Source organism: Leptosomus discolor, chromosome 7, assembly GCF_034619465.1.
Source record: "Leptosomus discolor isolate bLepDis1 chromosome 7, bLepDis1.hap2, whole genome shotgun sequence".
NCBI classification, from domain to species: domain Eukaryota; kingdom Metazoa; phylum Chordata; class Aves; order Leptosomiformes; family Leptosomidae; genus Leptosomus; species Leptosomus discolor.
The window spans coordinates 18,500,671-18,526,066 of NC_141397.1; the positions used below are offsets into that span (position 1 = coordinate 18,500,671).

The 25,396-nt window shown below is 40.9% G+C and overlaps 1 protein-coding gene across 1 annotated transcript in view; it reads left to right on the forward strand.

Moving 5' to 3' along the window:
• Window positions 1-25,396, forward strand: part of RBMS3 (RNA binding motif single stranded interacting protein 3) — a 709,828-nt gene that overhangs the window by 541,872 nt on the left and 142,560 nt on the right. Inside the window, exon 7 of the mRNA XM_086467847.1 lies at window positions 20,773-20,930. Coding sequence (XP_086323973.1) covers window positions 20,773-20,930 — 158 coding nt within the window. The remainder of the gene's footprint in view (window positions 1-20,772; window positions 20,931-25,396) is intronic.

Below are 25,396 nucleotides of genomic sequence, written 5' to 3' on the forward strand. Positions count from 1 at the left end.
GCTTTAAGTGCAACCATGTGCCTTCAGCTCCAAATGCCCAGTATTATTCAACTGCAGTGATACCATTTTTAATGCAAAGATTTGGGGTGCAAGACAGAAAGTTTTAGTTTGCATTTTTAAAAGAATCCTGGGGAAATCTCTGCAAACCCAGTCTTTTCTCCAAAAGGGTACTTATTGTGTAAAAATACTGACCCATTCTCTAGAATAAGTAAGATTGACATACCTGTGAAGGTGTATTTGATCACACTGCAGAAGGAGAGATGCTTAGTTGTACTACTTGCCTGTAAGCACGGTTGTGTTATTTTCCAACAGCACAAAAACTTAGCCTAAATAAAGATTGGTTTTAAGATATAAAGGTTATCATTATATTTTAAAGTGTTTGCAAACTAACAGATGGAAAAAGTTCAATCACTCTAAATTATAGGACAAGGAAAGCCCCGAGTTGTCTGTAAAAGACAGCTTTTGCAGCATGACTTGAAGGTGGAAGGTGTTGAACTCTGTTGGACTCAGCAAGGGGGATGAATTTCGACAGTGATCCCTTCCCGGAAAACCTCTTGTCACGTCCCCTCTTATTTATATCTTAAATCTGTCGGCTTGGACACCACAGTTTGTCATAAAGAAATTATCTGATAGGAGTAAGATGGTTTCAGGAGGGCAATCCAAAACACTTATAGGACAAAATGCTGTTGAAAATGTTTCTTTTACTTCTGGGTGGAGTTTTCCTGATGAGATGGCAAAATCTGCTAACAAAGTTGCATGTTGAAAAGCTTAGAGGGCCCCTTCCTTCTTTTTACTGTCCCCAAGTGAGTATCAATCAGTTCCAATCCCCAAACAACTGGCCAGCTGAAACTGGTACAGCCCTTTTCTTGCTGGGCCTGTTTTCAAGGAAAAAGTTGGGATTTGCCACTGCTTTGTTGCTTAGAGTGCTTGACACGGAGGCAGATACCTCCTCTGCCCACGCTGCTGATGGCCACACTTCAATGGTGGCTGGTCCGAAGCCTCTGTGGCTGGGAAGCAGTTGAGAAATGTGATCACAGTGGCAGGGTGCGGGGATGTACTTGTGTGCGGTCAGCAGGCAGGTTTTCCTGCTCTCCTCACTTGGCATGGGTTAGGTATTCCCAACTGAGCATGTGAAGTCAGAATTATGTGCCAAAATAGTTGGATTTCAAGAGCAATCATATTGCGTTTTGTCAAGAACTATAGGGATTGAGCAGTACTCTTCAGCAAGGCTTTGGAGGCTACATTTTCATTGCCCATAACAAAACCACCTCAGTTTGTACAGTATCAAAGCATCTTTTGCTTTAACCACATGCCTTGTTTTTGTCATACTCTAGTCTTCCCTCATAAAGTTGCTTTCTTTGAGTTTGTTTGATGTAGACGGGAACACTCACACAGAATCCCACCCCCTTTTTTCCGTAATTAATTTTGTAATCTTTAATGTGAATATCTCTTGTTGAATCTTTCAAACCCACTTCTGAAATACCTAATCTTCTTCACCAGTTTGGCATTGCACTTTCTTCCATTCCTTTCCAAAATATTTAGAGGAGGAAAGGGAACAATTTCCCCCTCTTGGGGAGACAGTCCACTCATTGCTTTGGGGAATATTTTGGAATAAACAGATAAAGTTTGCACACAGAATTGAACAAGCTAAATAATAGTCTCAAGACTGTTTCATTCAGTTTTGTCCAGCACCAAGCTTACGATGAATCTTGTGAAATCTCTGTAGAGTAGTCACTGTTCCCGTAGTTCTTACTCACACTTAATTTTTAGTCTGTTAATGGCTTTTCTTCTTCTGTTTTTTGAATACCAAAGGAAGCATGGTAGGTGGCCCAATAGAAAAGTACTTGGAAACAAATACTTCAGCTGGAGAAATCAGACTGGTGTACACTAGCATCAATTGATAAGATTTGGGCTTCTTTGCCTTGGGGTTGGTGAGACCTGTAGATATTAGAGGCGCAGTTGTGACCCTCCTGACTGAGGAGGAGGCAGAACATGCTGTTACCACATCAAAGAGGATTGTTTTTAACTGCTGTTTGCAATGGCTCGGTATGTAACGTGGCTGGCTTTGAGCTGAGAAGGGTTGAGCACTGGTTACCCTGATGCAGTTGGAGAAAGATGTAATTTTGCTGAATCTTGGAAAGGTGTTGTCTTCTAGCCATTAGGAGCGGTGCTGTGCATCTGCTGGAGAATGCGTAGGAAACATATGTAGAGCATCCACAGGTTTGCTGAGGACTCGAGTTGTTTGTTCTGGTGCCACTGTGCAGACACAAAATGCAGCCCCCTCAGTGAATAGTGCAGGAAGACATTTTCAGCATGAAGAGTGACCATATGCAACTAGCATTAGCGAAAACACCCACCAAAATTCTGAGTCCTGTGCTTTGAGTCCAGAAAAATGACACCCAGGGCAACAAAGTCTACTTGGGCACAATTTGGTGGGTGGCTTGGGAGAAAAACATAGATTGTATTTCTGCCTCTGAAGGTGTTTTGTTTGGTGTTGATGGAGAAAATTGAATTATATTCTAACAAAGTAGTAGCGATAGCTGAGGTTTCTGTGTTGGGGGAGGGTTAGTACAGTATGCTAGTACATTTTGCTTTTCTGTTCAGAATATTAGTGTTGTTGTGGGTTTTTGTTTCTCCCTTTCAATGGAGGAGGTTGACGGAGAGGTTAGATACCAGTTCTGCCTCAGTGATTCATTAAAGCAGAGCTGGAGGAACGGAAGTTGCCCTGTTCAAAGGTGTAAGGAGTGTTTTATTGTTCTGCATGGTGCTGTGAATGCCAATGATTTTGCAGCTGTGAAAAGGGCTCTTAATGAGTTTCAGCATTTTAATGTACTTCAAGTTCCCAATTGTACAAATTTAAGAAGCTTAGCAATTCAGTATCTCCTGAATAATAGCATTTATTTTATACTCTAAATACACTTGGGGAAGTCTCAACAATATTGCAGGAAGTCTTGGTAATATTGCGGCTCCTTCCCAGTCTAACAGCTCTAGAGGACCTAGTTGACTTGAACAGTGGAATTGGTCATTTAAAAAACATGCACACACAATTTTTGATTAATGAGCCCCATAATAAATCATTAATCTTTTTTGGCTCAAAAAATGATCTGAATAGTTTTCAAAGTAGGAAGTTACATATGTTTTCCTAAACTGTCTTTATGATACAGTGCATGCATTTCAAATTTATCATCTTAAATTTACAGGAAAAAATAGCCTAACCTAATTCAATTTTTAGAAAAACAGTTCAAAACTCTGAACTACTACATTACTAAGAGGCATGTGAAGAAACATCTAGATAGAAGTACTTCCTCTTAGAATAATAAAAGCACTGTAAAATGACCGTGTAATAAGTGTCCTTCTTCCTGAAGGATCCCAAAGTGCTTTTACACATTTTCTGTAGTAAATGTGGGTCATTCACCCATCACTTGAATGAAACCAGTCTTTACTGGCTGCACTAAACAACACTTTTTATAGGAAGGAAATCGCAAATAACTCTTGCATTTGAAACTCTAGGGAGAATTTGAGGTAGGCAGATTGTAATTGCCCAACTTGGAACCGGGCCAGAAGACTGTGATTAATATACCCAGGCTGCACTTTAATTGTCCCAAAGTAGTCAGAGCCTTGGTTTCAAGTGCGCTTTGTCTCTGAATAGTATTTCTTTTTCTTCATGTTAATTTTGGAGCTTATAGAATGGGTGGCAGGTTTAGCAGAATTGAAAAGTAGGGAAATTTTTTACTTGCATGGTGATCAGCAATATTGGGACATTGCAAAGCAATTTTCTACGTGTATCTCAAGTCACAGAAGCTGGTTGTATATTTTGTTTTTTCTTCCTATGACTTTCTGATTTGGTTGGCTCCCTCAAAATATTTTACCCACATTTCATTATTTTGAACTCTTGAAGTATTATTATTTCAGGTCTTAAAATCGATAGCGGAGTAAATGCAAATGGCTCTACTCCTTAACTTTTCACTTTCTCTGGGAATCGCTTGATATTTCAAAACAGCATAATATCTCAAAAACCTGAGAAAGGCAGCCTAGCAGGTTAAGTTGATTGATCTATAAAAATAAGGTTATGTAACTTGAAACTATTTCCTTTAAAAAGCAAACAAGCTGCAGAGGCTGTTGATGCTTTTCTCTGTGGAGCCAGCCTCATCCCCTCATCCCTGGCAGGGTAAGGCTGGGAAGCCTCTGAATGTCAAATCCCATCCTGAGGCTGCTGGATGTGCGTCTGTCTGTCACAATCACTGATCTGTAGATCCACAACTGAGTCAACATCAGGCTGAGACATTACTCAGTGGGATCCAGTGGATATTTATTTTTCTCTGGGGAACCTGAGAGCTTTTAAGGGATTTTGTGTAGATAACAACCAATTTCCATGTTTAGAACATAGGGGTGTTTTGGGGGGTTTTCTTGTACGTACCTCACAGAATACATGTAACATTAGCTTGGTCTGTTGACAAAGTTGTGCTGAGCAGAAATTTCTCAGGACTGCGAGCTATCAAGTTTGGTCCCTTAGGTTTAAAGTGTTTACATGGCTTGTAAAAAACACACACACGTCCACAGCTGTATGTGTTTTACCGTGAGCCACCAGGAATCGCTACAGTTGTGATGGGAACTTCACAAGCAAACTGGAATTTCATAGGCATCCACTTAAAGGCATTGTACATGGTAGCTTTCAGTCCTGCCTCCTTTAGGAACAGCTGCCTTTTACCTTCTGAAAAAATGGTTGAAGTTGTTTCCCAAGTATTGGGTGATTTTCTGCTTACGTCATCAACTGCTGATATCGATATCAGCAAGCATAAGCATGGCAGGAGGAGTGTGCCTCTGACAAAAAACTCCTAATTTACATGATAAAGTGGCTTTCTTATTCTAGTTCTTTGCCCTAGTGGTGCAGTATTAGATAGCTGAGAGTTTAAGGTGTTTGGCTTGTAAGCCTTCAGCTTTTCTTTTCACTGGAACTGGTTTGGAAACAAGTTGTGAATACAGCACCTGGAAGAGGTAATCCAGAAGACTGAAGTTTTCAGTAGTTCAAGTTCCTTTCTTTAATGCTGTCTTTTTAGTTATAAAAAAGATTCTGAAGCCAGGGCAAACCAGCTCAGATCATTTAAGGACCAACACAAGAGCCAGATCCAGCTTTCAGCGTCCTAGGAGGAGACCCATACCACTCCCTCTACACCCTGCTGCAGATTCTCTTTTGCCTTTAATTCCCATCTACTGCATCCAAAATGCCTTCTCTATAATTTCTTTCCATTCTCAAGGAATGCCTATGTATCTTGTCTCCCATTTTTATTACTGCAGTAAGTTCTTAGAGTTGCTTACGATTTATAAGCGAGAAAGACGATAATAACATCATTCATTTGTTGGATTGATACAGCCATCACTTTTTATATGAATGGTTTATACACGTAAACGAATAAATGTCAAATATGGTTACATGCAGATATATTTAATCACAAACAAGCATACCACCAGTTAAGCATATTAAGTGACTATGTATAGGGATATCTCCTTTGTATACACAATCACTCACACATATGTATGCATAATTGCAAATGTGCCTCGTTTTTTGGAAGTCTGGGTGTAGTCGCCTTTACAGAGGGACATCTGTTTACCCATATCTTCAAAATTGAAAGCACGCTTAAACTGGCATGCACTTTTATGCGTGTAATATATTTTGTTGTTACGTATGTAATAGAGCTGTACTTACGTACTTAAACACATCATTCCCATGCATATACACACACACGGGCACATGCATCTACAGATATACATTCACCACAGCTGAAATACTCTATAGACATAAGAAGAGCAAATAAGCACAAGCCACAGAGAGCTTAATATTGGAATGCTAGTGCTTTTTTCTCACATGCCAGCTTAGTACAACACAGCAAATAGTTGACACGCAAGCAGTCACAGCCAGTTGTATGCTAGGCAGGGCAGCCAAGTCCAGATTTCTGAAAACAGAAGGAAAGGCAGAGTTACAGGGCTTGGAGCATTTCCTTCTTCTGTTCCTCCTCCTCACAGGGACTGGTCACATGTACGCAGGTTCAAGTATTGTGCTCTGTCCTGAATTTCAACTTGTAGTATCTTTCAATCTCTGCTATACTGTTCTCTTATCTTGTGCCGTTCTTGTACAGTTTGCCTCCTGGTCTCTTGGTTATGAAGGAGCTGAACTGCGTGAGCTTTTGCAGATAGGCACCCTTCATGCAGCAGTGCCTCTGAGCTTGTCCTCGCTGCCCTATGAATAGCCCTGTATTGCAGAGCTCCTGTCCAGCCACCCCAGTTCTGCTGCCTCTCAACAGTGGACTGCAAACAACTATGTCCCTTATTTCATTTAAAATGCCAGACATCTTTGCTTAACAGCCTCCTCAAAGCTCTTCATTTCTGCCACAAGGACAGCACATGTTCCTTTTCCCATCAGTTTCTTGAGCAGAGGGAAATTCTTTTTCTCTCCACAGCAGCATGGGGCTATGGCTTCTCATGGTGCAACATAATTTGCTTTATAGCTCTGTCTTGATCTATAGTAGGTGGATAGAACGGGCCATGTTGTCCACCTTGCTATACCTATTCTAATTTCAGAGTGGTTTTCTGCTTTCTTCTGCAGAAAATTGTTGGCTTTGTCTTTTCTATGTGAATATGCAACTGGAAACATTCACTGGCTTGGAAAACTTGAGTCAGCATTCGCTGCTCAGAAAACTGCACTTTTCTAGCTGATATGGAAGGTGGAAGCAACTAATGAAAGGTTTGTAGGAAAATTCTCATGAAGAACACGTGCTTTCCTCGGTTTTGGAAAGTAAGAGAGTTCATAGACTCCTTTCTTGTTCACTCCTCCTATCTTGTACAGACACTATGTTCTTTGTAGGTAGAAAAGCACAGTTATCTACATTTAGCCTGTAGCCAGGGCTAAACTGTTAACAGTTGCTCTATCACCCATGATCCCTCAGCAGCCAGGGAGGGGAATCAGGAAAAAGGAGAGCAGACCCATGGGTTGAAGCAAAAAACAGATTTAATGAAACACCACCAATACCACCAAAGGTATACAAAGTTATACCCAGCCAAGTGAATATGCAGCAGTCATAATCAACAGGAGAACAGTCCTCATGAGCAGGGAGGAGCAGGAGAGACACCAGCAGGAGCCTCACAGGAGCTACTCTTCCTCACCAAACCTTCCCCTTTATAATAAGTGTGACATTACGGTATGGGCTAGCCCTGTGGCTAACTCAGGCCAGCTGTCCTGGCTGACTTGAAACCGCCAACAGCCTGCCTAGCATGGCTGGGCATTCTGTCCCAGCCAAACCACAACAACAGTAAAATTGCCTTTTCTCTTTGCTTTCATCAACTGGCAAGAAAGAACCATGTTTCTCTTAGTGCTCTCTCTGTCCTTGGTTTTTTTCTTGCAATATTGTAGATTTGTAGTAATGTCTACTACTCTCCCCATGGCTTTCCCCAAACCTCTAATGTGCTGCTTAGATCCCGATTTTTTGCCTACACAAAGCATAATATACCCTTCAATAATGCTTTCTTCCCTGGTGGTGCTGTGTTTTTTGTGTCTGGGAAGGGCAGCTTTGACACTTTGCTCATCTACCTCTCCCAAGCAGGCTATGAGGAATGACAGATGCCTGGCCCCTTTTCCCTATCTTTTTCGTCTGGAGACTGATGTGATGTCTATTCTGCTGCTGCTTGTCCAGTGGCCACCATGGGTTATTGATTTGTCTCGTGTCATTGCTATGCTTTTCTTGTTCATTAGTTGTAGCCTCTGCTGCTCCCCTGGAGCTGGTCACAGCCCCAGGTTAGCTGAGGACAGAGCAGGGAGAGAGGTTGGTCCCACGTCTCCCAATCCCTTCTTCAGGATACCTGCTGTCTAGGCTCTGCTTTTTAACATTGACTGCAGCTGTGGAGCAGTGGACTTCTCTGGCAGCAAAACCACGGTGGGATAGTGCCAGCACTGCTGGTACTGCAGCCTGGACAGCATGGGAGAATGCCTGTTTGATTTGGCAAAGAGGCAGGATTTTAGCCCCATCATTAACCCGTTTTCGTTGCTTTCCTGACACTGGACCCTAATCTCAACTTCATTTACCAGGGCAGTCTCGTCACAGGGAGCAAGAGTTGCTCTGATGAGTGCTGAGGAGAGCACAGACAGCTCAGCTGCTTCTGTGTGGGGAGATTCAGCAGTCGTAATCACAGCAATTCAAGACTGCCTTTTTGTTCTATTTTAGTATCTTTTTTAAATAAAGCAAAGTTTCAATTTCATCACTTACTAATAATATTTCCTCATTTTCATCTGTGGGGGTGGAAACGGAGTATTTCAAGGCCTTTTTGCTAACCCTCTGCTGAGACTTGCTGACTCAGCACTAGGAATTCCACAGACAGGGAGAATATGGTATTGCTGTGTCTGTCATGCTTCTGAGCGATAATCATCCCTTGTCACATTTGAAACATGACTTGATTGCCTTTTTATATCTGATACACTTAGGAAAAATGTATATATTTCTGCAGTGCATGTTTTGTGAGTTGTGCCTGATCTTAAATGGGAATGGTATTTTTGTCTGTGTTAAATACAGATTTCTCAAAATAAAACTGTCAAGGCTGTGTTTTATGGTGGAATTTGTTTTCCTTAAGCAGTATCTATGTAGATTTTTTTCTTAAGTTTCTGTAGTAGTTAAAAGAATCCAGACTCCCTGAAAATTGATGCATCCTCAAGGACCAGTAGGTTTCCATTTCTGGCATCTGCATCAAAATGAATAACTGTTCACTAGCAGTTTGTATGGACTCAGGCTAAGTAGACCTCAACCTTTATCCCAACAGGAATTCCCAGACAAAAAAATTCTGACTTCATTTATAGTTTATAGGAAGTAACGTAAAACATGACAAAAGAAAGCGTTCCGTTTTCTTCACAAGCAATCACATGGGATCTGTGTGCTGCTTGAATTCACCTTTGGGTCAATAGGTCAAATATTAAAAAGCATTATACTGTCCCAAAAAGTCCTGTTAAAGCTTCTAATGCTTTCCCAGTGCTGATAATTTACTGCCGTTAATAGCTACACTCTTTTTTTCCAGTGCAAGTGTAGACAGTTAAATGCTAAGGCTTTGAATTTTACATTAAGAAATCTGAGTTTGCTGACTTAGCCCCAACCTAGAAAAGCTTCTGAAGAGAAATGCCTCTTATTGATCTACAGATAGATGCAATATTGTTAATAATTTAACCCAGTGTGTGTGTATGTAGCATTTCAAATCATGTTGTCTTCATTTTGCTGGCAGCTTTGAAAGGAAACATTAAAGGCAGACAATAAATGCATGATAATCATCAGAAGAGATGCAACCACTTGGGTTTTTGCATCTTTATTGATCTGAATATATTTCTGAAAGTGTTTTTCAAGCACAGATCCTGATATTGCCATGTATGACCAGTGAAAATTTTGCTGTAGGACTCAGAGAAGGCTCAGGCCATGACAGAGCAAATACTCTCTCCTTAGAGAGAACAGTTGCTAGGAATAGAGGACAGAAATTCCTAAAGCCACCCTGGGCAAGTACTGTTTACGTGTGCATGAAAACATCTCATAACTTGTGCCTCTGCTGCTTCATTATGATGTCCTGTGGCCACTGCAAGATCAGATGGTAAAACCCTCCCCTTTGCCACACTCCTGTTGTTTAGAAAGTCTCATTGCTTCCTCTTCTGAGCTTGAGGAGCAACGTGCAACCTCTGCTCTAACACCTGGCACAGTCTCCACAAAGTATGTAGGAGGGGTTAATCTGTAGGTTGATCTAAATGCTTTAAATCTTCATTTTGAGGAACCCAAGTTTTTCCTCTACAATGCCAGATTCTGTCTGCACTGAGCAAGTGGTATTATTGTATCCTGATATAGTTTAGGGAGAAAACCATTTATTTCCATTACTATTTGTAATCCTTTTGATCCAGTGTTACTGTCATGAGAACAGAGACATTCTACTTGAAACTTTGAGGTAAGAAAGTAGTGCAGCCCAGTGAGCTCCAGGAGTCACCAGATCATGGCTTGAGAGTTGCCACCTTGACAAATGTAGACTAAAAAAGCAAGATCTAGAAATTTTGTAATAATTTTAACCATTTACTCTAGAATCTCCATTGCTTTCTACACAAATCCAGCTTTTCAGGATCTGTTATAATAACTTTCCAGATTTAAGTTTATGCAAAGCAGAACAGTAGAATTCTTGAAAGGGTTTTATGTTGTCTGAGTTCTATCTTGAAACTCTCTGTGTTTGTCAGGTGTTTGGGAGTATTATGATTTTAAGTAGAGCAAAACTAATCGTAATTTTCTTTTTCAGGTATTATTACAATTGGATATTTTTGCACTGAATATTTTACATTTTAAAAAAATTGCATTTCAACAAGTCAGTGTCACTGGCAACTGCAGATCTCTTTAAAAGAACTAAAGTAAGCAGTGCTACTAAATACTTACTGTTTGTGTGTACCATGGTTTTCAAATTGATAAATAATGACAAGAATCCGTGATAACAGGATGGTTTTTGTGCATAATTCTAAGATCTTTTTTAAAAGCACTTTTAAGTTAAACTGTGTAACTTAATTTTATTGATTTAGTGCATACGTTACTTTTAGCTTGAATTAGTTTTCTTTCCTCTGTTACTGATAATGGAAAGTTTATACTGCAGCCTTATTTCATGCTATTCCTCTGCAAAACAAATAATCTCTTTTGTGACCTCTCTGTGTAAGTATATCCATGCATATGTACAAATGCACCCTTTCTGTGGGACAGTATCACGTACAACACAATTCAATGAGAATGTGAATAGTAGGAGTTAAATTGCAAGGTTCGTTGATTCTGTGGAGGGGCAAAGGACTTGACTCCTGTCTAAATATTGGTAAGAAAATCCTGGAAAATATATGTCAGTCAGCATGTCATTAACCCAGTGTAGCATAAAGCAAATAAACATACTTGATGCAATATTGTCTAACATGCAGTAGGACACTGTGTCTTAAGTTCACTAGGACACAATGGCAAATCAAAATAAATAGGTAAGGTGTTCAACTTAGATTGCAACTCATCTGGCGAATCAGCTTTTTGCTTCCAGAGGTTGTCAGTGAGTTTCTAGTTTAGGGTTCACGGCTAGGAGATTATGTAGCATTGTCAGAAATTGTTGTAGACAGCCTTCAGATAATCTGAGGTAATTAATTGATTCTTACTTAACAGCAATATAAATAGCAAAGCAGTCGTTAAAACATTGTGAAAGAGAATATGGAGGCAACTGAACACCTTCAAAGGTAGAGTGACAATGATTTTTGCAGAGGTTGAGCTACCATTTAGGCTGCAGTTGTGCGAGTTGGAATCTGTGGAAATTTATTTCTAGGAAAACTAAGAAGTAAAGAATTCTAAATATCTCACCTTGTAATGGAAGAAGTATGAAAAAATAGATTTTTATATCAGTCTGTGATAGTTCTGGTTATGATTGTATTTTGTGGAAATACAAGGTGGTACCATATATCTTATACAATGCTCTGAAGGCAGCGACCATAGCAACTCAAGTCCATATTTGTCAGAAAAGATGAAGGGCAAATCAAATCACCATTGGCAGATGAAATGCATGATGGAAGGTTCTGCAGCAGCTCTGTGCTGGACAGACCAATAACAATTTGGTTCCAGCAATATTTAGCTTCTGTAAATGCTGTGCTGTCCATGAACAAACTTAATTAAAAGAAAGTTGAGTCCAGCTTACACACCACAGCACAGTGAGAGTTTGCACAGTGAGAAGAAATCCTGGGCATATATAAACTGTGAACTCCAAGTTCATGGTTTTAATTAAAACAGTGCTTATAAATAATACTGCACTGTGGAGCTCATACAGATACTTTTGTTCTTTTTCATGGTATTTAGGAATTTGCTTGTTTGCAATTTTTTGACAAAATTTGGTAGAGTCAATTTAGGTTATGCCTTGTTTAAGAAGTAACTGCAAGCAGAATGTTTCAGTGAAGGCACAGAAAGGCTTTGTGCCTAAGTCACATCTCTCTTTTCTGGCTAGATGATCCTGGGCAAAGGATTTCTAACGGCAGGAGTTCTTTTCTTGGGTCATTATAAAGCTCAGAAATGCTTAAATTTACTTATGCAAATAACAATAAAATACTTTTTAAAATCATTGGGAAAATGCTTTTCTTCAGAATAACACTTACTCCGTGTTCATGTGCAGAACCACTGTGTCTTTTCAGAAAGTGTCCTGGTTGTCGTTAACAGGCTTTTGACATGACATGTTGACAATCAGGCTTATACAGAAAATGCATGCTGCAGGTTTACTTTTAGCTATATTTATAATGTTTGATGGATTGGGCTTAATTATTGCTGTGCAATAGTTGCATAATTATGCTGAGGCCAAATCTCCTGCAGCGCTATAGAAAAAACACATTGCTAATAAATTTTTAACCCTTGTAGTGTAAAAGTTGTGCAGGGTTGGGTACAGAAGAAAGATAATTTATGAAACATAGTCAACACTCAGTCTAAAAAGGCACAGTGACTACTGAGAAGTAGATGTGACAGGATGAAAGAGAGATTTAACATCCTGAGATGTTAAATCTTTATGTATTGGAGCCTTTGGAAGGCCATCAAACAACACACAGATTCTTTTGAAGGTACCTAAGCAAAATAAGCCTCTTTGAATACCCCAGTGTCCTCTGCTCTTCAGTACTTTCTCTACGGAATCTTGAGTGTTTAGACACAGTCTTGGTTGAGGAGATAGCTAGTGCTTGCAGCAGTGCCTGCTGTCAAGGACTCTTGACAAGGTGGCCAACATTGCTTTTACCAGTGTCCTACTGTATCTGTTGGATTATCAGTACTTAGTGCACTAATAAAATCCATGTAAAGTTTAGGCTTTCTGTGCAGTCTTGTAAGCCTTTTGGTGTGCTGCTCAACAAGAGAGTGAAACTAGCCAGGGATCAATAGTTGACTGGCCATTGATTTAGCTGTCTACGCTGTTAAAAATGTGCCCACACAAAGGGAAGCAAATAAGCCAGTAAAAAGTCAAAGGGAACCCTGGCAGCTGCACTTGATTCATTATGTTCACCCTGTGTTACTGCAGTGATGGTTCAAAATATGTCATTAGCAATTCTGAAAGGCTATATATGGTCAGGACCATTGCTATGGCAAGTGTTTCATGTGAGTTGGTTTGTTTGTTTGTTCCTTCTTTTTATAAAAGCAACCATAATGTGAAAAATCTTTGAAAGCAGGGCTACTATCACTTAATTCAAATCAGTGCATCTTCATTGGTTCAAAAGGCACCGCATGGACGTACGTGGGCAAGTTCCCAGTCCCCAACCAGTGCACAGAACCCCTCCCTCCCACCCTTGCTAAGAAGGAGGAAGAGGGTTTTCTGCCATCGCTTCTCTGATACCAAGAGGTGGTGGAGTTTGGGGTGACTTTCTTTTAACTTTCACAGCACCAGCCTGTATTCATCCTGTCTAACTGTGGTAACTAAGTTAGGAGCATCCTGCCATGCTTGGATAGGTAACTGAAGAGAGAACCTCTCAAAACATTACTTGCAGATGTAAGGTATTAGATCTGAAGTTAAAACACCTGAATTATAAATTCGGTAGCTTACTCTGTCTGAAAACCAGGCATCTTTTACATATGCGCAAAAACATGCCACATTAGTGTGAAAAAGCAGCAGGAATAAATGGAGAAACAATAGAAAACTGGGGAAAAAAGTCTTTTAATTCAGATTTTTGGTGTGTGAATCCAATCAAATGCATATCAAATCGGCTTTCAAATGAACGTCTATTTCAGATGTCCTGGAAAGTTCTCATGATCTGCAGTACTAAAAAAGTAAATATTAAATAATAAAAGAACAAGAAGAGATATTGAACATGAATCTACTGAGGGAAAGTATTAGATGCTTCCTCTAAATTTCATTTAAGCTCAGTGGCTTGTATAGAATCCAGTTTAGAAATAATCTAATAAACTGAAGATGTGACTGATGCTACCGTACAACTACAGTTTTCAAAATACTGAGCAAACACTGGAAAATTTATTAAATGGTATATAAATGTTTCCATATAAATGATCTGGTTTCATATAAAAGCTTCCACATAAATGGCTTTTTCCATAAAAAATGTTGAGGGGAGACAGAAGTTCAACCCAGATCTTTAAAGGAGAGAGGAAGTTACATACGTAGCCTTAAGATCTGGGCAGTGGCCATTAGGCAGAGTTGAACTAGTTCGGGGAAAATACTAATGGAGAGTGATTTGAAGCTGGGTCTAAAATGTTCAGAAAGACAAGACCATGCTTCTAAAGGTGAGCTGTAATATTGACCTGCGTCAACGTTAATATGATGAAGTTTCAATTTATTAAAGACAAGAAAAGCATATGCTCTATTAATACAGATATTGATTATATCTTTAAAAACAGGAGTTCAGATATCAATCCACATACAAAGTTATATTCCCAGAATAAGTTCAGAAGATAGAAAAAGGAATCGTTTGAACTGATAATCAGTGCTTAGCCTCCTAGAGCAAGCTGCTTTAAGGGAGAAATAATTTAGGTTGAGTAAAAAAAAAAAAAGGTACATAGGGTTCCCAGATAAACCAGCCACACTTGGTTTCCAGCCCTACTGAGATTACAGGAGGTTCCTGTAATTGAGTTCCTTTTGGGAAAAAATAACATAGCCAAAAACTGCCCGCCCCTCCCTACACGTGTCTTTAAAGAATGCATTACTAAATGTACCACGTAAAGAGGCTCAGCCTCTTCTCACACCAGCAGGAATTGTCCTTTCAGCTTTTCATGTGTTGCTTCCAAAGATTATCTCAAAGTGGGAGGGAAAATCCCATCTGAGTGTTGTCCCTTCTTTCAAAAGTGTCTGGGAGGGTCCAGCAAAGCAAATAACAAACTTTGAGTTGCAGCTCACACTCCGCTAGGTTTTATCCATTTCAAATGCTGGTGGTGTACTGTGTTTCAAATCCTCTGCATTATAACCTTCTTTTGCCTTCTTGGCACAGGCCTTGGGAGCTGAGTGACCAGCCCAGTTCTTGCTAAAAGGCAGTGACAAAATTTCTGGCTGTTTCCCCAGTACAGCTGCTCCCAACTGCTGAACTCCAGAGCCTTGCAGCAGGATGCCTACTGCTCTGAGCTAATTGAAAACTTGGTTTTGACATACTGTTATTTTGCAGTATTCACAATTTTAAACCTTCCTAGCTGTGTTTTTGACCAGTTTGGAAGTGTCTTACCACAGGCACCCCACCAGACAGAATGGCTTAACTACAATGTATGCATGCAGCTAATGCCTCTGGCACCCACAGGCCAGAGCAGCTGAGGTGTTTGGGCTACAAGGATGGTGAAACAGGCTGGGGTGGGAGCAAAAGGAGTTGCAAAAAGCCCTAAACTTGTCTGGAGAGGAACTTCAATTGTCTTAATTTCTTTTTTTGTTGTTGTTGTTGGCTCATTCTGTGGCACTCCGTGTACCCATGCAGACTGGACACACCAGGACCCCAGAATGAGCACAGTCTAGGGTGTGAGGCTGTGTCAGATTTTCAGAGGGTTGGGGCTGACTGGGTGAGTTCACCCTTGTTTTGCTGGGGCTGTGGTGCAAGTGCAAGCTGTACATGGGAAACGTGACCCTCTTTGGGCTGTGAAGTGGGAGATCTTGGGCAAAATGAACTTCAGCCAGGACGGCCAGGAGCAGGCTTTTGATGGTGCCTTGAGGCTGCGCTTGCAAGTTCGCATGCCTTGACCATGATCCTTTTGCAGCTGGCACACACAGCAGGCTCCACAGCTGCCTTCCTGCTGCCTTCAAAAAGCTGCAACTTCGCCTGGTCTTGTACGCATTAATTAGCTGCGTTTGGCACACGGGGTCTGGGAAAGGCAGAGGAGCCATGCCACTGCACTGCAGCGAGCCTTCTGCCGCCCTCAGAAGCTCCCTCAGCGGCCTTGGTCGTGCTGAGGGGGACCTTCTCACACGTGGGGGTTTAAACCAGGGAGACCACCGTGCTTTGGGAAGACTGTGTCAACAGGTGTGTTATTCCCCTGTGGTGCAGGACGAGCCTGGTGTCCCTGGTGGTGGTCTGGCGGGGAAAAGCGGGACAGGGACTGCAAAGCCCAGGTGGTGGTGGGGGCTCTACTTGGCTGCTGGCCCCTCTGCAGTGGCTCTAAGTCAGCAGCCGCAGGGTGTCCGAGGCACAGTGCTGTTGGAGGTGTTTGTGGGGAGTGTGTGGCTTTCTGCCACCCCACCCCTTCTGGTTTTTTCCAAAATATTGCAGGCATAAGAGGAAAATGCAGTTCTGAAGTGACTGTGAGTATCACACAAATGACTTTCAGCACACTCACTGATGGCTGTGATGACAGCAGGGCCTGGAAGGAAGTAATGATTTTAAACTGAAAGAGAGTAGATTTAGACTAGATAGAAGACTTTTTTTTACAATGAGGGTGGTGAAACACTGGAGCAGGCTGCCCAAAGAGGTGGTAGAAGCCCCATCCCTGGAAACATTGAAGGCCAGGCTGGATGAGGCTCTGAGCAACCTGATCCAGCTAAAGATGTCCCTGCTCCCTGCAGGGGGGCTGGACTAGATGAGCTTTAACTTTCTGACCCAAACTATTCTGTGATTCTATGACTGGTCGGGCAGTCCAGTTTGGGACCAGACACAATAATAAACAGGATTTTAGCATCCCAAGGTGGGAAGCAGCATTTTTTAACACTAGGGAAAAGCCATGGAAAGAGTTAAATGAACCAGAGGGGGCCTGGGCCACACTGCAACCTTGGCACATGATCCTTCACTGAAGGCAGAAACCTGACTGTCAGTTACTTAGGATTATGAAAGGCTAGTAATTTGTGGGGTGATTGGACTTACGGTTCTGGTTAGGCTCATCTTGTCAACAAATAGGCACATTTTGAACAGTAAGACACCTGCCTTTCATGCTGAAAAGCTCAGCAGTTACGCTGGGCCAGGCAGAACAAGGAGCATGTGTCAGCACCTCCACACTGTAGAGGGGATCTCTGCACAACTGGAAAAGCCCCAGTGCCAGAGGCTGGGGGGGGGGGCAGGGCGCAGGAGCGAGCCTGAGAAACAGGGGCTTGTAAGTGTGGGTGGCCGTGGGGTCTAGTTGTGTGATGGCAGGGCAGCCAGGCTCCGTGCTGCTCCTGTAAAGCCTGCTCAGCTCCAGGCTTCGTTGCTGGGAAGGTATTTCATCCTGTTTCAGTTTGTGTGTGAGATATGGCTTCTGTGGGGTGATATTTCTCTTTAAAGGAAAGGGGTATTTCTCTAAATGTTATATTTGTATAGTAAGGAAAAATAATGTGTAATTTCTTTCCTTTCTTAGAAAACACTGTTGGATTGTGGAGGTAGCATGAGTGGCCTCATCTGTCTCTCTCTGCTTGCAGCTCTTATTTATCACGTTGATAAAAGATAGGCTTGGTAAATCCTTGTGAGAGAGTGACTATGGCCTGCTAGTCTTTCATTCATCCTCAGAGTGTATCTAAACTTTCCACGGATATTTAAAACAACGGCTTTTAATCTCTAACACAGTTAAAAGGCTTATGTGTTCCTGCTCCAGAAGTGAGACACACTGGCGGTGTTTCTTACTTATTTTATTTGTTTGCCCCAGCTTGAAAACCAAGTAGTCGAAAGAAAAGTTCTCATTTTAATATTATGCGGGACTGAATTGCTTCAGTGGAAGCAAAAGCTCTTGTGCAGTTACTGATGCGTAACTCTGGTTTTTTCATATTAGTCTGTCCTTTGGCTACGGGGAATCTCATCTGCATATTTTTTCTAAATGTTGACAAGGTTCATCAATCCCTGAGCAGTGATTGGTTGATTAATCAAAGTCCTTAACCAATCAATGGGTAGAGGTTTGCCTAACAATGTGATTATTTCTGAAAAATTGTGCCTATTGGAATTGCAGACCTTTCTACTTTGATTTGCTTCCATAATGCCTCTGCTTTAACCGCCTCCCTTGCTCATATTTTCAGAGTACTTAGTAACAACAAAGATGCTTTGTAACTCCTCTATCTTTCCTTTTTCTCTGTGGCCTGTGTGGGGGGAAAAAAAAAAAAAAAGGTAACAAGCAGTAAAACTTAAAAATTGTTTGCATACAGAAAAGGGTAAAAGCACGGGAAAAAATGAAGGAGACAGAGAATGTTTTGGGATTTTGTTTATTTTTCCCAAAGCTAAAAGTGTGATCTGAAGCTCTTATTCCTCTGTTTTCTTTCCTGCGTTCCCTCCAGGACAGTTTGCATGATTTTCCTCACATTGTTGATACTGTACCAGTTCTGACCCCTCACTAGTATATTTTGGTTATTGGAGAGGAACTAGCTTTCAGATCTGCATGAATGTAAATTGAAGTGAGAGAAGGGAAGATGACTGGAAAGGGAAAGTAATTTTTTCTAGATTTGGGGTTTGTAACTTCAATTTGCAGTAAGTTCTCTGTTCACATATGTGTGGTTTTCCTCTCCTCTCCCCCATACTATAATGGCATGGTAATAACTGGGTATATTTTTATGGACAGCAGCTTAAAAATGTGCCTACTTTGTTCTTCTATTTCTGTTTTGGAAAATAGTGGAGAATTCAACCTGCTCGGTAATGTTTTGTTTCATGAGGTAATGGGTCTGGAGATGCAAAGCTAGAATGCCATGGGTGTTAAGCAGTGCGTCCAAAGGCAAGTGTTCACAGCTCTTAGGTCAGAATCCAAATTATTGCAGTAGAACAGTACTACACGCCTGCTGATTTTGGACCATTTGGGGTATCCATTTGCGACTTTCCTTCTCATCCAAAAGGGCTAATATTTCCCTTGAGCCTGGGATAAAGGGAAGCTGAAAACTTTCTTTGGCTTCTGATTCTGGTATTTAGCTACGGTAGACTTTGCTTAATAATTCTTGTCCCTGCAAAGATGGGGTGTGTGAATCACAGCTTGAAATTATTTCTGCTTCCATTTTCAAGGCCTTGAATGTGAAGGCAGTGATTGAGCAGACATCTTGCTTCTGTCCTGCCTTCATACATCTTCCAGAAATAGGATGTGCGATTCTTTGTGTTTGACAAGACACATCTGCACTGATTTTAATGGAGTGTAATTTGAAACTAGTTTAGTTAAACCAGGGCAGATGGCTGCAGGACTGTGTGTAATTTCTTCGGTGTAAGGTTGTGGTGCTGCTGCAAGATTATTAATCTGGTTTTAGGGCACCTCATAACAAAAAATAAAGGTAATAAGGTTGTCGTATAAATCTCAGTGTTGAACAAGTACAAATTAATTCTGCCCATTAAAAGTGTAATGAAAAAGAATCCAAAACTCTGTTTCAGAAGACTTCATCAGATTGGCTTACTGCACAACATGAAGATTATATCTTATATATTTGGTTATTAAGCATTAGCTAAAATTATGCAGTCATGCCAGATCCCATCAGGCTTGCACTGACAGGTGATCATATATTATGCAAAGCTAATATCAACGAAAATGGAACCAGAGCCATGAAAATTTGCAAGGGTTTAACTAAGTTGGTTTAAGTAATCAAGACCTGGTTGTCTGTAGACAAGGTTTTTATTTACTGCTGTAATACGCTTATTTTACAGACGGCATCTATGCCTCTCATGTTTCTTTGCAGTAGTTCAGCAAACAAGAATAGAAGTTGGAATGGTTGCCAAAATGTAAAGTTTAGTCTAAAAATCAAAAATAGAATGAGAAAGCTGACTTCAAATTTCTTTTCCTAATTATTCATACTACAAGCTTTATTTTGTAAGATATTTTAACTCAATCTGAGAATAAACATATGAGCTATCTCACCAGGACCTTAGATTGAACTGCAGAACTCCCCCCTGCCTAGTTAGGTCTTGTTGCACATTAGCAACACAGACATTTCTGAGGAGGAAGAAAGAGGCAAAGATACTATGGAAAGTGTTCTCTGTTTTCAGCTAACCTTGCTCATGATAGACTTGCTTAAGCAGGACCAGAGGAGGGCCATGGAGATGATCAGGGGGCTGGAGCACCTCCCCTGTGAGGACAGGCTGAGAGAGTTGGGGTTGTTCAGCCTGGAGAAGAGAAGGCTCCAGGGAGACCATATAGTGCCCTTCCAGTGCTTAAAGGGGGCCTGCAGGAACGGTGGGGAGGGACTCTTGGTCAGGGTGGGTAGTGATAGGACAAGGGGTAACTGTTTCAAACTGAAAGAGGGGAGATTTAGATTAGGTATGAGGAAGGAATTCCTTTCTGTGAGGGCGGTGAGACACTGGAGCAAGTTGCCCAGAGAAGCTGTGACTGCCCCCTCCCTGGCAATGTTCAAGGCCAGGCTGGATGGGGCTTTGAGCAACCTGGCCTCGTGGAAAGTGTCCCTGCCTGTGGTGCAGGGATTGGAACTAGGTGATCTTTAAGGTTCATTCCAACCCAAATCATTCTGTGATTCGATGATGAACAGGTTGAATGGGAAGTCTGCAGGCTGGAAAGCACATCTGCTTAAAACATGTGATGAGTTTTCTTTCTTTATTTATGTTAACAGTGAGCACATTTGTGGAAATCATGTTTTCTTCACAATCTGTTTGTTAAATTGGGACACAAACCCGAGAATGCTTGTGCATGAGAGTAATTTTCTATAAATGAGTACTGTCACTGAGTTCAGTGAGAGCAGTCACGCACAGAATTAAGCATATGCATGAGAGTTTGCAGAAATTTGGCAAGTATATTGTCATCATGAACAGATTGCCCAGCTTTGCTTCTAATGCAGCTATAAATTCTTGGCTTTGTCCTATTTTGAGTAGCCCTCATTGTAGGAGCCATAAGCTGTTCTATTGTGCTAAGCCTAACTGACGATATTTCTCTTATTTTGTCATAGCAACAAGAGCAAGATCCCACAAATCTATACATCTCAAATTTACCCGTTTCCATGGATGAACAGGAACTGGAGAATATGCTGAAACCTTTTGGACATGTCATTTCCACCAGAATATTAAGAGATGCTAATGGAGTCAGCAGAGGAGTCGGCTTTGCCAGGTGAAACTTTTACTTTTTTTTTGATTCATGCGCATTTTCTGGCTGTGATCCTTTGCAAATGCTGTCTGTTGCATAACTTTGAAGCCTCATAGCTGTGGAAAATGCAGAGCAGCACCTGTATCAGATTGTATGTCTGTTCTTTCCACTGAGCTGAAGAATACCAATGCAGAAGGATGTTCATTTCATTGCTCTAAAACTGTAGTTCATTGTATGTATGTATATGTGAATAAAAATCACTAGGAATAGTGAGCTATCCATGCAGTATCAAGCTTGGATAATAATGAATGTCCTACAGCCAAAAGCACACACTTGGTGAAGAAACTGTTTAAATGTTTAGCAAAGATTTTGCAACAGGAAAAAGCAAATTTAGCAGTTGGAAGAGCAAAGGGGAGGAACTATAAATGAGGAAATGTGGCTTCCTTGAAAGCTGCAGGGAACTCAAGCCTGTGAGAAGAGCTTAAGAAGAAATATTTGCATATAACAAGCCCTGTCGGAGTAGTCAGATATTTTAGGCAGAATGGGCAACATATTATTACAATGTACTTCATTGTCATACAGATAGACAAGTTCCCATGTTTACTCTCAGGGAATATTTACATAGATTCGCTTCAGCTTGAAACATTCTTAAATCAAATCATTTTCTTTTGAATAAGAGCTATATATGGAAAGGCATTGAAAAAGCAAATAAGAAATTTGCAATTGTGCTGTAAATCGGTCTTCAGCTTCAAAAGAAAAGGAAAAAGAATCCCAAATCATTGTTTCTACAGAATATTCATAACATTGTGCTTTGTAAAGGAGGCAAAAGGAGTTCGTCATCTTGCAGATTTCTTTGAAATACACCGTATCTTGGTATATCCTGGCACTTCTGTTAGTGTCGTAACACCCCTAAGTGAAACGGGGTACTGTATGATAAAAAGGTAGCCTGCATGATAAGTGACACTGTAGTGTTACCTTTGTCCTTGATGTGAAAGATCATCATGCGCAAAGAATGTCAAGATAATATTTTCTGAATTCATATTAAAAAAGGTAAAACATTTGTGCTGAAAGATGACACACTGTTCCTTATGCGTTCTTGCAAATAATATGAATTTTTCTAACTCACGAAATATAGATTAGTGTAACAGACAGATAAACTTGCACTTTATAAAATTAACTTTTTTTGGGGTAGTGTATTTAATTATGTAACGTATTTCAAGAAACCCTTAGCGATCTAAAATGAAGGTTGAGTAACTCACCATGCAAATGACAGAAGGGTAGAACCTTTGCTCCGTCAAAGTATACAGCTGATTGCCCATTGACTTGAATCAGGCCAGAGTTAATCCAGGACTTTAAAACCATAGCTGAATGCTGATTCTTGTGCTTGCAGAACTATCAATACAAGATTTAATTACATGACCATCTGACCTTCTTTTTGTAATAAAATACTATTTGGTATCTTATTCCTGCTTGTCAATCCAAAGAGATTAATTTGTTAGGCTGTGCTTCTAGTCATGAAGGTTTCATTCTAGTGTACCTACAGTGTGAGCACACGGTGAGTGGGTGTAAATACGGTACAGGTAGGGGATGGCAGCCTTATTTCAGTCCAGGTAAGATTTCAGAAGTTCAGATCAGCAACCCATGTGGTGATCCTGGCTATTGTACCTTCTAACCTGGGGCCTTTTATCCCAGTGTATCTTGCTTGCTTGTGGATGTGCCATGCTGCTTAGTATAGCTCTTAACTGAGCCACAGAAGCATGAGAGAAAAAGGTGCATATGCTAAAATGATGCACCATCCAGCAATATTGAAATTTTATGTTTCAAAGTTATTAATTGAGCTCTATGATGATTAAAAATAACTTTTTGAATCTGCCCAATTATGTGAACAGTCAATCTCAAAATAAGTATATTCAAAAAGCAGTCGGAAGTAAAGACTGTGGTAGACAGCTATTGTCAGATTTTTCTCCTAAATGAGTGTCATTAATTTTATACTACTGCAGGTGGCTACTTAATAATTTATAACCTGGGTAATTTCAAGTGTTCTTGGATCAGAATTATCTGAGTAATGTCTGGCCGTATTAGAGTTCAGCCTCCTTTAAAGTACGTACGCACAAGGCTAGCTCTTTTTTTTTTAAGCTGTGAAAGCGTTTACTCTCTTTTGCATCCCTAAAAAGCAACTGGACAGATTTTCCCAAAACTTTCCAGAGCATTTCACCATGGCTTGAATGCAACTGTGCCTAGGTATGCCTCAGGGAAGATGTTGGGGAGGAGAGTTACAAGCAGAGGGCCAGAAAAGGGAAGCTCTAGACCCCAACTATAGCTCCACAGAAGTCCATGCAGTTGAAAGAGAACTGCCATAACGTCTGGACACCCACCTTTGCTTTGCCCCTGGCCTGTGCTTTGTACTTCAAAACCATGCTACATGGCTCCAGGCTGTCCATGGGAGCTGGCATTCTGCGGGGATCATATTGCTGTTGTCATTTAGTAGTGTGGGGTTTCTGCTGTCTCCAGCAAACAGAAGCTGGGACTAAACATAGCCTATTGTATAGCAGAGAGAGAAATTAGGCGGCGGAGGAGGAAAGAAGTAAGGAATTGGGAAAAAGAGGCAGTGCAGGTGAGAAGCTTTGAGTTCTGTTGTAAGATTGTATGTTGAAAGAGGGAATGACACAGTGTTGTCCTCACACAGGGTTTCATCACAAGACTTAAAATTGTAGGTGTTTCTCTTAAATCCCTGTTGCTGGGAGTCATCTAATGACTTCAGCATCTTAACTTTCATTTAAAAGTGTAAGTGATTTCCTAACCATAGTCCTTCATCCTCAAAAAAAAACCCAAAAAACCCAAAACCAAACAACAGAGGAAAAAAGCCACGGAAGACTTTTTTCAAGATACAATTTTGAGTCTGATCTCTTATGATTTGTGTTTTGCAAGCAAGACATTAGCAATGCTGGCGGTAGTGTGAGTAAAAAGGAGATCAGAGGAAGTGAGTAAGTGAGAAAGTCTTTGAGGGAGGCTGGAATTACTGGATAGGAGAAGGTACAGAGAGCATGGAGGGAAATATTTAGCTTCATCCTGAAGGTGTGTTGTCACTTAGAAAGAGGTAACTCTATGTGCTGGAAGACCTGGCTTTCCACACGCCTGTAAAGGGTGAGTTCCAGATGTTAAGGTGGGAGAAGATAAATAACACAATCATAGTGGAGCCAAAGCAGCAGTGCTGTTCTGCTAAATGAAAGGGGGAATATTTCGAGGGAGATTTCTGAGGACCAGTGACAATGCCACTTGGAGGCAGAGAACTGTCAGCAGCACCAAGGGATAAAGAACATCCAGGCAGTTTAAGGATGCATTTGTGAAGAGGGGAAATGCTTCGTTCTTCCTTATTCAGGGATTTAATTGAAGGCAGTTGGAAAGGTGCTATAAATTTAGCTTGAACATATCCATCATCTGGGATGGTAGTGCAGGCTTAGATATTATAAGGATTATTCCTACTTTCAGTCAAAAGAATGATCTGTCACATCCTACATCTTACCCAGGAAATTGCTTTATAATTAGATATCTCAGATGAAACTGGAAATCCCAAACATGCCCCAAAAGGCTTTGTGTGATATCTGTAAAATATTCCAATGCCTGTGGTGATAAATTTCCGTTGAAAGGTCTCCCTGGAAGGGAGATCACAGCATTATTGCAGGGTGCTGGGGAGGTCTATGGGAGTATGTTATCTCAGAGACCCTCGCATTTCCATCTGGCATTGCAACCTGGACCAAATTTCGGTAGACTCAGTACATCCCTAAGAAAATTCCCAGGCATGGAGCTGCATTTTCAGGGAGAAGCAAACTCCAGAGAGGGACAGGTGGGGCAGGATCCCAGGACAAGTATCAGTGGGAGTCCATAAAATGAAAATAGATATGAAGCCCTTAAAGACAAAGAGGGAGGAATAAGGAAAGTTAGGAGCCATCAGATAATTTGGCTGAGCCATTTTCATAATCCAAGCCCGAGGTACTGTAAGTTTAATTGAAGAACTCCCTGGGACATGGAAAAGGGGACAAGGAGGCAGTGGGATATACTTTGGGGTGGGACTTACTGATACCACTAAATCAATTAAATAAAAATTGCGTTTTATAACCTCACAGTCAGATACTATTCAAGTATTGTTTAAGTATCCTCCCTATAGAGATAGTAATAGTAATAATACCGTACATACATGTACCACACTCAGCGGAACAGCGGAGCAAGCATTTTATAGGTCCTTTTAAATGATAAAGTACAAAGAAAGTTAGAAACCACTAACTTTTTTATTTTGTTTGCTGTCTTGTAACTTAAAACGACCTTGCAGGATTCACCCCCCAAGCGACATTTTACAACGAAGTCATAAGCCTCTGAAAACAGAAATTTATGATGGAAATGCTGACAGTCAGACAGTCAAGTATTGCACTGCTGGCGGGCACCAGTATAATGCTTAACCTGAGACTGTGAAGACAGTAGCATAAATCAGCCTG